Consider the following 14757-nt stretch of genomic DNA (forward strand, 5'->3'; position numbering starts at 1 on the left):
TAAAGAAGGCATTGCAAAAAAACCAGGGAACCCATCTTTTATGTCTGGTTCTTACCTTATGTGAAAAAGTTCATTACTAAGAAGTTACGGGCAAAGATTTGTATTTTCAGCTATGTTGAGACTGCATTTCTGAGTAATATTGTTTTGCATATACTGAACTTACTGTCTTGTATTGCTGTGGATTGGCGCAGTGGTTTTATGGACCCAGGCTGATGCTGCATGTCTTAAGATACCATCCAAAAAGAGTTTTAGAAAAACCTGGACTCTACTGTCTGTAATTAAATAAAGCAAAATGAGACTTTTTGTGTAGCTCCACCTGGTGATATTAGACAGTATTGCATACAGACTTGGTCAGGAAAACAACAGCATTTGTGTGACAGGTTTGCTGTAAACTAGCACAGAAAAGGAAGTGTTTAGTAAATTACGAATTCATTCACTGTTAGAAAAATACAGTTTATTTATTTATCATAAAAAGTTTCAGAACCAAGGGTATTTGAGCATCAAAATTTGAGCATCCAGCTTTTCTTCTGCAACAGTAGTCTCTCCCAATATTTACATTTTGTCACAACAAGAAGCTTTTCAGTCAATAATATCCACCAGCATATGTCCAAAACAATGAAATTAATTCTTATAAGTACAGGTGAGTATGCTAAGTATAACTCATTAAGATAAACTGGGGAGAAGTTATGGATTGGAAGGAAAATCCTACAGAAGAAAAAACTATTGAAAAAATGCATTTACTAAGCAGTTTGATAAAGAATAATACCACAAATATTTCTGTATCTTTCAAAGCTTGCCAAGCAGTCGGGCAATATCTGCTGGGTAGTCAGAAATGCTGCTGAAGCGTGTGGGAGCATACCTGAGCAACCTGAGACACTGATAGCAACAAAATGCTGGGAGCACCGGGTGCCTTTGCAGTGTGACTGCCGTTCTGAGTAGGCTTGGGCCGCCTCTGCTCCTGCCTCTCCACTGATGCCGGTGCTGGAGAGAGCTGGGTGAAAATCAGCTCAGGTCAGACCTCTGTGATTGTGTAGTGAGCCACAGGCAAGTGTTACGAGAGGTGACAGTTTTCTTGGAACAGGTAAAGGAAAAACTAGGTGAACTTTTAAGACCCCTCAGGCAAGCTTTCCTAAATGCAGGAGATTTAGGGAAGGGTGGAGGATGAAGGGGATAAGAGCAGAAAGACAAAAAGAACTTTTTCGTAAGAAATAACGTTGGTTATAAGTGAAGCCATGCTCTTATGAGCTTGTGCAGAACATGTTAGAGCATTGCTCAGCTCCCTTTTTACTTGGTGTGTCTACAAGTGTGAGTAGCTTTTCCAGTCTCAAAGTCAAAAACTAACAAAAATGGGGCATAGTTATGGAATGATAAGGGAAGTCTGTTTGGATGTTGTCTTTGTTTCACTTTGTTTCTCAAGCTATCATTTTTACATTCATCAGAATACTTAATCCATGTTAATCTTGAAGCATTTAAGTGGCTTTAAAGAGACAGGTTCATACTTAGCTTTAAACACATGAATTAAATACCTTGCCAAATTTGTGTAAAGTTAAAAATGGTGCTGGGTCAGGCACTGTCTGATGGCAGTTTAGAATACAACAGGCTTTGGGAAAGCTCTTGATGCTAATGGGCCTTTACAGCTAGGAACAAGTACATACACATATTTGCCCCCAGCTGACTGCAGCCTTTTATAGGTTGTAGATGTAGGGGCCCTCAAGCCTTATTTTACCAACTGATTTTTGAAAAAGTGTTTGTCCGGGCTTAAATCCCATCTGTGTTGGAGTGCGTGCCTGCAGAACTGGCTGAGTACCTACCCTTCTGCTTGTCTGCAGCTCGGTAAATCCTTCACTAAGCTTTTGAGAGGCTGGTCAGTCTACACAGCAGCTCGCCTCGGACAAGGTAGAACTCCAGATTCAGGGATGTGAGTGTTTTGAGGCTGTGCTCCTGCAATTCCTCCTCATTCTCTGTGTTTTACAATCGTCAGAGGATTGGGCAAGGTGCTCTGACAGCTACTGACCCATTCCGTTACAACCAATTGCTTAGCCAAGGCAAGGCAGTAGCTTTTCTGGAAGGCACTAAATTATCTTCAAAATTATTTACTTTTATCGTCCTTCTGTTGCAGGAGGTGACTTGAGGAGCAGAGGTAGTTAAGCCTTTTTTGTCTTCCCATTGTAATTATTTTAAACTGAGGGGCATGCCAAATAGGAATGGTAGCAAGGAGAAAGACTAAGTAAAAAATGATACAAATCAAACCAGATATCCAATATGAGGATGAATTTTCATTTTGCTCTTGTTTTGCAGTTAGTTTTCAAGTAGTTCCTCATTAATATTGTCCTAAATGCAGAAAAAGATAACTTTTTATTTTTACATACCTTTTTAATGCTGCATGTATTCACTTTAATTAGGCACGTATGGGGGTTGAGACTGTCTGTCTGGACACCAGTAAGACTGGGTGGAGAACTGCAGTTTTTATAGCAGATTTAAGATTATTTGAGATTTGACTTTGTTTCAATTAAGAAAAGGACCTTAGATTTTGAAATGTTATAGGCAGGGGAATTAATTGCTTTCCGGTGTGCTCTGCTGAGGTCTGTGCCTCTGTGGCTGCCTGCTCGGCAGCCTGCGTTGGAGCTGTACCTTGATAGCTTTGTGAGCTCAAGCTGTTGAGGTTCTGCAGTTTCCAGGAGCTCAGACTGCTCGCTCCATCACCCCTGGGCAAGACATTAGGGAACTGAGAAAGTGAGCTGTGGGAAACTCAAAATAAAAACATGTCCATAATTATTTCAGCTTGGATTTATTGGCAAATTTTGAAGGATAAAATACTTAATGAATTGTGAGCATCCCACTGAAGGGTTAAGGGGGACAGGATTCTTGCCTGAGCATGCAATTCAAGCTGCTGTCTAGCCTTAATATCCTTGTACCAATGAAGGCGCTCCTAGCACAAGGAAGTTGTTTTCGGTTTCAAAAATGAAATGCATGTGGAAGGGAGGAGGATGAAAGAGAGGAAAAAAAGCTGAGTGTATATTTAAGGTGGGCAGCCCAGCACACATATTTTCATCTTTGTATTAACATCAGATAATTTCTTAGAATAAATTGTTTAGAATTTTATTGAGGAGTGGAAAATGTAGGAATGTTTCAGAGACAATTTCCACTCTGAAATGGCTGAGGGAACACAAGATTTTAAATAACCAACCTTGCTGTCAACAGCATATTTGATCTAAAGGCATCAGTATGCTTCTAAATGTTAAGTGGGCCTACACAACAGAAACATTTTAAGGAGCAAAATGGCATACCAGCATTTATGATCCCTCTGTTGATAACCTTAATTATGAGCTATCTCTTCCTATGCTCTGATGGTGCACTTCTGCCTCTTATGTGTATGCCTCACTGAGATTGGTGGTGTTTCTCTTGGATTAAGGGTCTGCTATGTTAGAAGGCTGGAACGAAAAATAAGTAAGCAGCTTTGGCATTACATATCCAGTGATTGAAAACTTCAGAGTGACTTAGGTGTTCTGGTTGTTGCTGAAAAACGTGGCATAATATTTAGCATTTTAGTTGAAATTATATTTATCTAGTAGAAATAGAGCTTTTCTGCGGGCATGTTTCTTCCTATATGAGGTATGCGTGCGTACGTTGTTATATGGCCAGATTTTAAAAATCAGAAACGTTGCCTGGGTTCTCTTCGATTATATAAGCTTTTAAGTATCAAAAATATGGTCTGTGTTTTGTACCATAACCTCTCTTACTTTACTGTGAGGCGTATGTAAGAAAGGGAAGAGGTGGTGGTGAGCTGAGATACTGCAAGGCACTGGAGGGGAAGGCAAGAAGTGTTAACATGTTGTAGGAGGTTAAAGGACCCCAGTAAAGGCACTCAAGAAGCCGAGCAATGCAGTCAGAGCAGCAGAAGAGTAGGTGGATTTTTGGCAGGAGAATTTTGCCTAGAATGGAAATTGGGAATGAACTGACATGCAGAGAGGCCACCGAGGACTCAGTTGTAGTAGTCAAAGCGGTGGATAACTGTAGGGTAGATAAATACATCAGTAGGAAGGGTGGATGTTAAAGATGTTTCTTAGTGATGCTGTAGGAGAAAAGGTGGCATTTCACATTGGGAAGGCAGTGGAACTACAGTTGGGATTGTGTGAAAAGTCTCCGATTACAAGGCTGAACTATCATATAGATAGTAGAGTTGTCCAGCATGACAAAGACAAGACTGGAAAGGACATTAAGACCTCCCAAATTTCTTCAGCTTTCAGTGATGGCATCAGTGAGTCCTGTGCTTCCAGCAAAGTGGAGTGCTTTGCCTTTGGCCTTTATTAGTTGCTATAAATCATTGTGTCAGCCTCCAGGAGTGATGGGGCGGTGTTAGAAATGTTCCTGTATTGAGAGCATCTCTTCTGGGTCAATCCCAGTGCGAAGAGAGATTAATTATGTGCGCATGAAGTATCTTGCACATTTTCTGTGAATAAATAGAAAGTGGATTCCAGACCTGTCAATCAGAAAACTTTATGAGTGTGCTTGTGGAAAAAATAAAAAGAGAAAATATTTCATTTAGAGTGTACTTTGTGTTGTTGCTTTTGAATGCAATGAATAAATTGTAGAAGGCAGAGCAGAGATAGTAAGCAGTGATACTGAACAGCTGACTTGCTTTTAAAAGTCTCCTTAGGATGCTGTTGTAAAGCTACACAGTGATTTGGAGTGTCCTCAGGTGCTGTTCTCCCTTCAGTTGAAACATCTGAGGTGGTGACAAAGCCTGAATGGAGAGACTGGAAGAGGAGCTACTGGAAGTGAATTTCTGTTTGGAAAAGCTCTGGCTGATAGAGAAGAAAGCTTCTGGGTCAGGAAGCATGTGTATTCTTCAGCATCAGTCTGAAAGGGAGGGTAAACCTAAAAAGTGGCTCAGCATTGTGGCTGCTTCACTTGCAGTGTTTAAATTTATTAAAAACTTGTGGAAACATTGATTGGGAAAGGCAATGATGCCACACACTGAGGACAGCATTCTAAATTCCTGTGTTTTTTACCTCAGCCTCTTCTAGCACAAATGTCTTAGCTGAAGGTGGACATTCAAAAGATAAATGGGTTGCTGAAGTTGTATTTATAGACTCTTCTTTAATTCGAGGCAATCATGGTACATTTTCTTTCCTTTCCAGTGTTTTATCATTGAAGTCAGTGGTGGTATTTCAGTTTCACTATCTGCCTCCCCTAGAAATCCCAGGAAAGACTTTTGTTCTCACCTTTAGCTAGGTTTTTGGCCTCTTGCAACATGGTTTGACTAGAAGCAGGATTAGATTATGTATATATGAAGTAGGGTGTTATTGCCACACAGCAGTGTTGTTTTGTAGATTTTGGGGGTGTTAATATATTATTGTGTTGGGCTGTGGCAGTGACGCTGGAGGCTTCAGTGGCGCACATGTGGTCCCCTACTGCCATTTAAGACTCCCTAAATTATGTGCGGTATCCACTGAGGCTGGTAGATGTGACACAGGACAGCATGAGACTCGTGTCCACCTCATCTGGCAGCTGAAAGCTGGAAAAGGTCACCCAAAATGGCACTGGACTATGGATAACTGGATCAGACCCTACATGTCCTACAAGTCAGGAGCATCTCCACTGAAGCCAGTGCAGTTACTGGCATGAAGGGAAGAATAAGATGCCCGCTGGGGCTTGCTCCAAGGCAGTTACACTGTTTTTTGCAGTTGTATCTTCCATGTGTTTTCTCATTTTAAGGTGGACATAATTGGGCAATTTGATTGTGAATTATCTGTGCCATCTGAATAGAGAGTGAGATGGCTTGTTGTCATGACAACAAAAGATGGTGAGGTGTTTACTTGAAAGTGAGTTCTGCACAAGCGTTCACATCAAGCTGTGTCTGAAGATCAGTGTTTGAAGAACTATTCTTCAGAGAGTCCATTTGTCCTTTAAAATATCTGCTGTATTTGTGCAGTTTAACCCCAGGATATCTGGAAGACGACTTTTTGAAAGCTTAGCCCAGGACAGAGCGTACGCTTATTTTCAAAAGGCACTCTTTAGTTCAGCAATGAAAATCCTACCTAGACTACAAATAGCGGCATATGGAAAAGCCAGCCAGTCAACTATCTGCTGTTTATATAAAAGGAGTTTGTAGCGAAGAGACTTCCTTTTAAAATGAATCATATGGTAACTCACTTTTATAATCCTTTAATATCTTTTTGGCTTTAAAAGGTATTTGGATTTAAGAGCATGCTTTGTGATATTAATTTTATCTCACTGAGCTTTCTTTCATGTATAAATCTGTGCTGGGGCAGAGGAGATATTATTTAAATTCCTTGGAAGTGCCTTTTATACAATGTGTACTGAAAAAGAAGCGTGTGTTTGATATTCAAATGGGGCAAACAACTGTTCTTCTCTATGAGTAAATATACTACATATAAAAAGAACTGTGTAAGTGCTGCATACCATTAAATAGTTACCTGTCTGTCTTCTTGTTTTAGTTACATTTTAGTATACTTTCAGCTGCTTATTGTCCAGAAAGGTCTTCGTTACCTTTCAGTTAAACTTACGAGGAAGGTGGATTTAGTTGTGTTCACTTAATATAAACAGAGAATGTTACACTATCAAAGAGATACATAAGCTACAATAGCCAGTAGTATTATTTGAAATTCTTCAATCATAGGTTTGGTTTTGATGAATAGGTATTAAATATAATGATAATATGTAGCACACATACTTTTATGTTAAATGTTTGTGTCTCTGCAAGTGCATAATTGTAATTAAGGAAGCGAGAGGCAATCAGAGAGGAGTTTCATGTGGGGAAGAAGTTGATGAGAATGCTTAAATAGGACTTGTAGCTTTTACATGATAGGAAAATCTAACTGCGTAATTCTTTACATATCTAGTACTGCTATTTGAAATTTGAATTACAAATAAAAAGTTTCAGTAAGGATTTAATACATCTGCAGTCAGCTTTTTTTCTGGTTTTTGGTTACAGCACCTAGCTCAACTGTGTTATGGCCCAGGAGCTGTGGTGGTGTACTCCCAACTTAAATACTGATGTCAGAAAGAACTTGGCACTTCCTGAGGCAGGTCAGGACCTTAAAAAGTCAGATCTTTAGCCAGCCCTCTATGTTTTATCTCTGTGCTTGTCTCTTAAATATTTCAGTAGTCCTGTAAACAAAGCAAGAATGTGTGACTTGTTAATTTGAATTATGCAGCATGGGAAATACTATTTAGTTATTTATTTCAAGTAGCAACAATACATCAAAGATTGGTGTCAAAGGCTCCTTAGGTTAATGAGAGGGGCATTGTCAGTGATGGTGAAGAAAGAAACTGGAATAAGACCAGAAAAGGCAAGTGGCATAACTAGATTTGTCAGACATTTGTAAACATCAATGGCAAAGCATATATTAATCATCTGTTTTTCTTGCAAGCTTAAAAATTGTGCCAGTTTTCTGTACCGCTCTTTTCTGGTGTCATACCTGATGAGTTAACTATAACTCATTTCCTCTGTCAATGAGACCAACTGGCTGTGTTGATAATCTGCCACATGTCTAGCGCTGGTGTTCCCAGATCATCCTTCCTCTACTGAGTCCATGTATTGGGTCTGATTGGAAAGTCTCCTTGGTAATTAATTGTGTAAGACAGAGCCCAGGTTCTGGCATCCCTGTCAAAGGAACGTTGGTTTTATGGGGTGCACAGGGACCTCAGCTTTACTGCCTTTTCTTTTGGGTAGCCTGCAACATCGCTAATCTGAATTGTCTCAGAAATGCTGGAGTTGTTCAGGGAGTCGTCGGATGATAGCTGGCTATGTGTACGTTGATCAACATAATCCTGAGACTATCAGGTGCAGGTTATGCTTACAGCAATATAATAGATGACATAAATTAAAATTACTGGACTACTGCTGCACAGGTCAGCTTGCTTCCTTACAGTGCTCATGTCTGTCCTGCATGTGCCCTTCGGTTTCCTGTATCAGACAAGCTGAGGACAGGACATGTGGTCCATCCCATCTCCAGTTCTCCCCTGCCTTAGGCAGGATCAGCAAAAACTAGAAGGAACCAGCTAAGAAGGCACTGAAGAAGTAGCAAAGGCAGTGTGGTGTGTTGTGAGCAGGATGCCAGGCTGAGGTGGCACCAAGGGAGCGAGGAGATGGGCTGGAAACGAGCAGACAGGCCCCTGTTCCTATGGTTGACAGACATGGATGATGCAAAGGGAATTTTAATCCTGTGTGCTTTCCCTTGAATGGCAGGAAGCTGAAGAATAGGAGATGGGGGCCTGGGAAAATGTTGTAATTAAGGGTAATCTTATTTGTCTCAATTCTTTAGAAGTCAAATAATTCAGTGTATGAATTGACGAAGTCTTGCAACTCTGACATCCTTTCTTGAAGGTTTTCTGTACTGTTTCCTTCTCTTGTTGCTATCTCTTCAGGGATTCCCCTTCGTATTTTATTCTCTGTTCCATGAGCGTGAAATTTGGAGAATAACCTCCCTATTGGGCAGCTGTTGCTAGGCCAGCCATCATTTTTCATAGGCCTCTGGAGCCTACCTTGGATCTTATTTGCTTGGAAGTAGTCCCATTGATTGTAAATCTGTTATATGGCAGAAATTCTGGAGTAGGGAGCATCTTTGTTCTTTCTGGTGATAGGAAGCCTGCAAAGCAGAGCAAGATGAAGAAACCTGTCTAATATATTGATGTGTGACTTCTGATATGTTCTCTGTATGAGAGACAAAGATATGTACAAGCCAACTGAGAAAATAACAGCTGTGATGTTGGAGAGTAAGCAAAAGAGGCTTGTTCTTTTGTTTTCTCAGCCAGGAGCAGTTGCAAAGATATGTATGCAGTAGGTTTCCATTATTTGTAAGAAGGAGTTCAGCAGGTCAAGTATTGGAGTGTTGATACCTGTACACACATTGTAGTCAGCATCAGTCCTTCATGCTGCTCACATTAAACTTTTAATTTTCTGACAGCAGAACACATGTGTAAATTGACAGTCATCCAAATGTAGAAGTGAAGGGCTTGCTGAGAGTCATAAAAGAAGTGTGAATCCAGTATATCCAGCAAGTTAGCTGCATGGGTAAGAGATGTTTCATTGTCTCTCTTTGCCTTGCAGGAAGAATGCAAACAAATACTGGCTCGGCAGAAATCCAGTTCCCAGTCTGATTCTCATGATGATGAGATTTCACCTCCTCCTCCCAACCCAGTGGTAAAAGCCCGACGCAGGAGAGGCGGGGTCAGTGCAGAAGTGTACACGGAGGAAGATGCTGTTTCTTACGTCAGAAAGGTAAGGTGTTGCCATCTATCTGATTCTGAGATATACAGGACAATCAGGTGACTCATATTTTGCTCATAATTTGGAATGAGGTCAGCCTGTAGGATGGTGTCCTTATGCCAGCATGTGCATGGCTTGACCATCTTCTTCACACTCAAGTTCTTTTGCTCCCTGCTTGACTAAGTACTTTCCCCATCAGTGTTGCTTCAGCATTCTCTATTCCTCCCCTTTTTGAGATGTGCTGCTAATCTGTTTACCCTTTTAACAGGGTGGGTAATTCTCAGCCATTTTCTTGATATTCACAGACTCTGGCAGCTTCTGAGTTTTGTCAAAACTTCACAGTTTTGGAAAGCAGCCTTTTCTATTGCAGCATTTCCTGCTTTTTTTTCCCCCAAAAGTCACTTCTAGCTCAAGTTTTCTTCTAACCTAGGTCATTTAGGTTCCCTAGACCATTCAGGCACATGGTTCCCATGTTGCTTGGGTACCACCTAATCCGTGGGTTTTCGGAAGTCTGTTGACCATACTTGGGCAATTTTATGTGACCATTGACTTTGAAGAAATGCCAATCCCAAATTAGGTAATTTCTTCAGTGGGAGTATTAATTTGGGCTTCTCTTTTTTTAACTGCCTTTTTCGCAAAACATCTCGCTATGTTATATCCTTGATATCTCTTAATAACTCTGCAATTTTTTTTTTTAAACAGGCCAAAGAGCTTTCAAAGGTTATTAAAAGACAGACATTACAATAGCGTATGTCAAGTTTATTTAGGGAGCTAGGCTAAAAATGCATTTCATAAGGTTGACAGATGCTACTAATGTGCTTTTGTGCATGCCTGGAGTAGTTTTAACCCAAAGAGCTTTTTCTTTATGGGAATACATCTTGTCAGGCACTGGTTTTTGGCAGAATACTTTTTGCCTTTGCAGTCAGATGTGTGTTTGTCATCCACTTATGATACAAGTTCACTGGCTGTTCTGGGGATTTCTGTCCCAAGAAACAAAGAATTAAGAGAACCTTTAATCCTAAAAACAAGTATGGAAAAGTATTCTTGTGGCAGTTAAATAAGCTTGCAAGTACACAGTAAATTTTAACTGTTAATGGACTGCACTGTTAGAAAACTTATGTGGTATTTCAAAAGCCACTTTCAAACACTTTTCTTTCTGTGCAGTTTGCAATATCCCACTTAAAAACTTCCATGAAGAGATCACATTTGTTTCTGCTTAATATGGGCTCCATCTGACTCTTCTGAAAATCAGAGGAAATATTCCTTCCCACCCCCCCATAATTCTTTTATGTTTATAATGGAACCTGAGTTAACTTTGTTTTCTTCCTTTTTCAACAGTGATGCTAATAAGCCCTGACAGTAGCATGGGTAGGCAAGAGCCAGAAGAAGCAATACAGATTATATGCGGTGTGTTCTGTGAACAGGGCTGTTACGATTTTAATTTCCTAGGAACTGACTGAGCTTAAATAATAATAATTTAGGGGATGGTTTCTTGTCAGGCTACAGATGCTGCAAGTAATATAGCACTGGGAGGGTTTGTGTCAGTGCTTTGTCTTCTGTGATTAGCAAATGAATCCCATGGATGTGTGTTTGTGACAGAGATTTCTGGAATACAGAAATAAAAGCAGATACTGAAAGGACGAATTATGAAACTAATTTAAAGTGTAAAAAGCAAGGCAAGGGTTGTGTTAGACTATTGCAAACAGATGGATTTTAGATAGTAGCCAGGAAGAACAACTGGCTTGAATTCAGGTGTTGGATAGAAACATATCTGGGTCATAAGCCAATTTAAAGGATCCCTTGAAGGGGTGAACTATAGGATGAGTAGTGCTAAAGGCAGTGCAATGAGTTATGTCACTGGAGAGAAAATCAAAGGAGATTTAGCTTTGTGATTTGAGCAAGCACCTGGCATGGCTCCATTCTGAGGAGCACAAAGGAAGATCTCTGTGGAGGGTTATTTCATTGCTTCATTCCTGAACAAGAAAGCAAGATTTGACAGCACATCTGACATAACATATAGATAACAACTAACAGAATAGGAATCTTGCTGTAAAGAGGATTATCGACTTGAAAATAACATTCAGTGATTGCTTGCAAGAGTGGTATAAGAAATGGTCAAGTGATTCTTCCTGACATTTGATTTTGGTTGGATGCCTGGTTACTGGGACACCTAAAGAACCTCTTCTGTGTTTTCTGTGTCCCTGCCCCAGCAGACCCACTTCAGTCTCTGCCTTGTGGCTTTCCTTGCTGCATATTTAGACTGCTAAAGGCTAGTCTATGCTATTCCGTAATTAGCCATAAGGGTTGGAATTGAATGTCTTAGTGATTTGATTATCTACCCTTTTGGCTCATCAGCAATAAGCTGAACAGCTAGGGTATTCTTAATAGAGCAAGGGTTCAGGACTGAAATTCAGTCCAGGGTTTGTTTGATAGGGTAAAAATCAAGAATAAGGTACTGGCCAAATGCTCATTTTATTTAACACAGAAGATTTTAAACTTTTAATTAAATTAGATTACATTTCACCCTGATACAGATATTCGGTTTATACATATACGCTTCTCTAGACTTAACTTGAGTAGCCTAATGACTACAGCAGTCAATGTAAGTGATGTCTGAAGCCAGAGTTTAACTTTAGATCATCACAGTGCAGTATTTTCCCTTGAAATAAATCTAGATCAATTCTTTGTGAGACCTGGTTCTTCATCAGTTTTCCCATTTGAGACATCCTTCTTCTGGTTGGGTGGGTAGTATCTTGCCTTTCCAGGATGAGGAAAGGAAACTACCTACACATCACCATACGTAGTAACTTAAATAAGAAGGAGATACTATTTCTATCGTAAGAAAATGTGAACGATAAATGTCCATTATCGGACCTTTTTTGTACAGTAATTAAAACAGGCAAACAGATGTTGATCTTCAGATTGGAGTAAGGTTTATTTAACACTTAGGACTTTTCCTAGACTTGATTCTGTCCCGTTATAATGAAACTATTAAGGAAAATCACATTACTAAAGTCAAAGAACATCTGTTACAAGTCATAACCTTGTTCTTGTGTCTCTCGTAATCACAAAGTCTCTGACTGTCAGAAGTAGATGCCTGGCAAATACAGAGATACGGTGTCTTAACAAAGATATCTTATCAAAATGCTTACCAAAGCATTAAAAGCCCAACTTCCAAAAGTCTTGTAAAAAAACTTCACCCAATATCAAAACATATTCCTGAATTTCAACATATATTCTGAGAAAATTCATGTACAACAGGACTTTTGCCTTCTCCCCAATTAACAAATAAAAATGCCTCTTCATTCTCAAATGCAAGTGTAATCAACACCAGTTTACCTTTTACCTAACGAAATGTTGCTTATTCCCTAATTTTAAAAGTAAATTGCTTCTGATATTGCTTGTGGGGGAAGAAGAATATGAAATATGTTTTCCTTAGTCCAAGGGATTTGAAAGGAGACTACACAGCCGCCAGTACCTGTTAATTATAGTATTTTACGGATATCCTTCTCTCCACTCATCCCGGATCTTATATTTCTTTTCTGGTTGTCATATTGAGAACATAAATTCTTATCCTCACATTATCAAAACTGTAATTTATTACTTTCTTAGTGGCTTTATATTATAGCCTAAACCTGTTTCAGTGTTTGAAATAAAACTGCATCCATTATCTTGAATAGTGGAATTTTCTATAGATTTCAAAATCTATGAAGAAATACAACTAGGCATGTAATTACCCTTCCTTCTTTTCTCTACAGGTGATTCCAAAGGACTATAAAACTATGACTGCTCTGGCAAAGGCCATCTCCAAGAACGTGCTCTTTGCTCATCTTGATGACAATGAACGAAGGTATGAGGTGCTTTATGATTTAAAGGAATCTATAGCTTGACCTGAGGACAAGAAGTTATATTAAATTTTAACTCAGGGATCAGAACTGCTCTCACTGACACATTTGCGTCATACTAGATGCACCCTCACACACACTTACGGTATTATGACAGAGGGTAAAATCACTAGCTAAAAAAGGGCAAGAACAGGTCGGAATGTATTCAGACATATTCAGTGTTTTCACATCAGCTGTGCCTGATAAACTTTATTCTTGAATACTTAAGGCATTGGCTAAAGCAATCTCAGAAGCATTTGTAGTTACTTTTGAGAATTCGGGGAAGACAGGTCAAGTACTGGAAGAGTGAGAAGGAAAAAACATGATGTTTATAAGCAGGTAAAAGAGAATAACAGGAAAATTATTTTGTTCTTTGAAAAACTAGAACAAACAAATTACGTGTAAGCACCTGAAGGAGACCAAGGAGTTCAGTAACAGCCAGCGTGACTTTTAAAAACTTGAAAATATCTTTCTACAACTGAGAAGCCAGTCTCGTATCTAGAGAAGGCACAATAGAGTCCAGACAGCTTGACTGCTAACACGGTTTTCGACATTAGTGTGTATAATAGTTTCATAAACAATCGAGGGAAACATGTCTTCAGTGAAACCACTAGGGAGTCTATGCAAAACTGATTGGATTGCCATACCAAGTTGCAGTCGTCAATGGTCCATCGTTATAATGGAAAGATATACTGACATGTGGGGAGGGTTGGTCTGGTTTTCATCATTATTGATGATCGTGGTGGCGAAAGAGAGTATGAGTGTTAAATTTTTACGTGACATGAAGATGGGAAGGGCTGCTAAAACATTGGGAGACAAGGCTAGAATTCCGAATTATGCTGACGGGTTGAAGAAATGTTCTAGTAAAAGCAGGATGGATTGTCACTGAGCAAAGTGCAGAGAAGTATACTTAGGCAGGAAAAACACCTTTGTAACCATAGGACCGTTTTGCAATTTGGTAGTTCCTTGAAAAACGATGTGGAGCTTATTGTGAATCATGGTCTGAACATTAGTCACTAATGTCAAGCTGTTTTGAAAATACTAACATTTTACTGGGATAACTAAACAGGAGAACATGCAAGACATGTTCGAGCTTTGGAAAGATTTCAGCTGGAACACAGTGTCCAGTTTGGGCATTGTACCTCAAGAACAAACAGTTGGAGGAAATTCAGGGAAGAGCAGTAAGAGTGATCACAGATTTAGATAACATCACTTCTGAAGGAAGAATGGGGTTGGTTGGCCTACATAAGTTTTCTTCAGGGTCAGAGGGACACGACAATAGCTTATAATTGTCTATGAATAATGGTGTATGAGGAATAAACTGCTGTGTGTGCCAAAGAGTAAAGAATAATGGATTTAAAATGATGCAGGAAAGAGTCAAGTCAGATACTAGAAAGAGGTCTCTGACTGCTTGGGTAGGTTGTGGAGTCTCCACCACTGGAGGCCTTTAAGAAGAGATTAGGCTATGGTCTGCCAGGAGTGACATAAGTAGGGTCAGTCCTGCCTTGCAGCAGAGAGGCTAAGTGATGTCGTGAAGCCCTTGCCAACCCTACTTTTCTGTGCTTCTGTGCTTAGAAAAGACAAAGACTTTGCCTATACTGACGTTTTTAGTACTGGCAGAACATCAGGATTGCAGTC

General features: G+C 39.7%; 1 protein-coding gene across 1 annotated transcript in view; it reads left to right on the forward strand.

Moving 5' to 3' along the window:
- PRKAR1B (protein kinase cAMP-dependent type I regulatory subunit beta) overlaps positions 1-14757 on the forward strand; it is a gene marked incomplete at its 3' end in the record, with an annotated part of 97295 nt that overhangs the window by 3562 nt on the left and 78976 nt on the right. Inside the window, exons 2-3 of the mRNA XM_082006972.1 lie at positions 9077-9247; positions 12994-13085. Of these exons, the coding sequence (XP_081863098.1) occupies positions 9077-9247; positions 12994-13085 (263 nt within the window). The remainder of the gene's footprint in view (positions 1-9076; positions 9248-12993; positions 13086-14757) is intronic.

Source organism: Phaethon aethereus, assembly GCF_964289735.1.
Source record: "Phaethon aethereus genome assembly, chromosome: 15".
NCBI lineage: Eukaryota > Metazoa > Chordata > Aves > Phaethontiformes > Phaethontidae > Phaethon > Phaethon aethereus.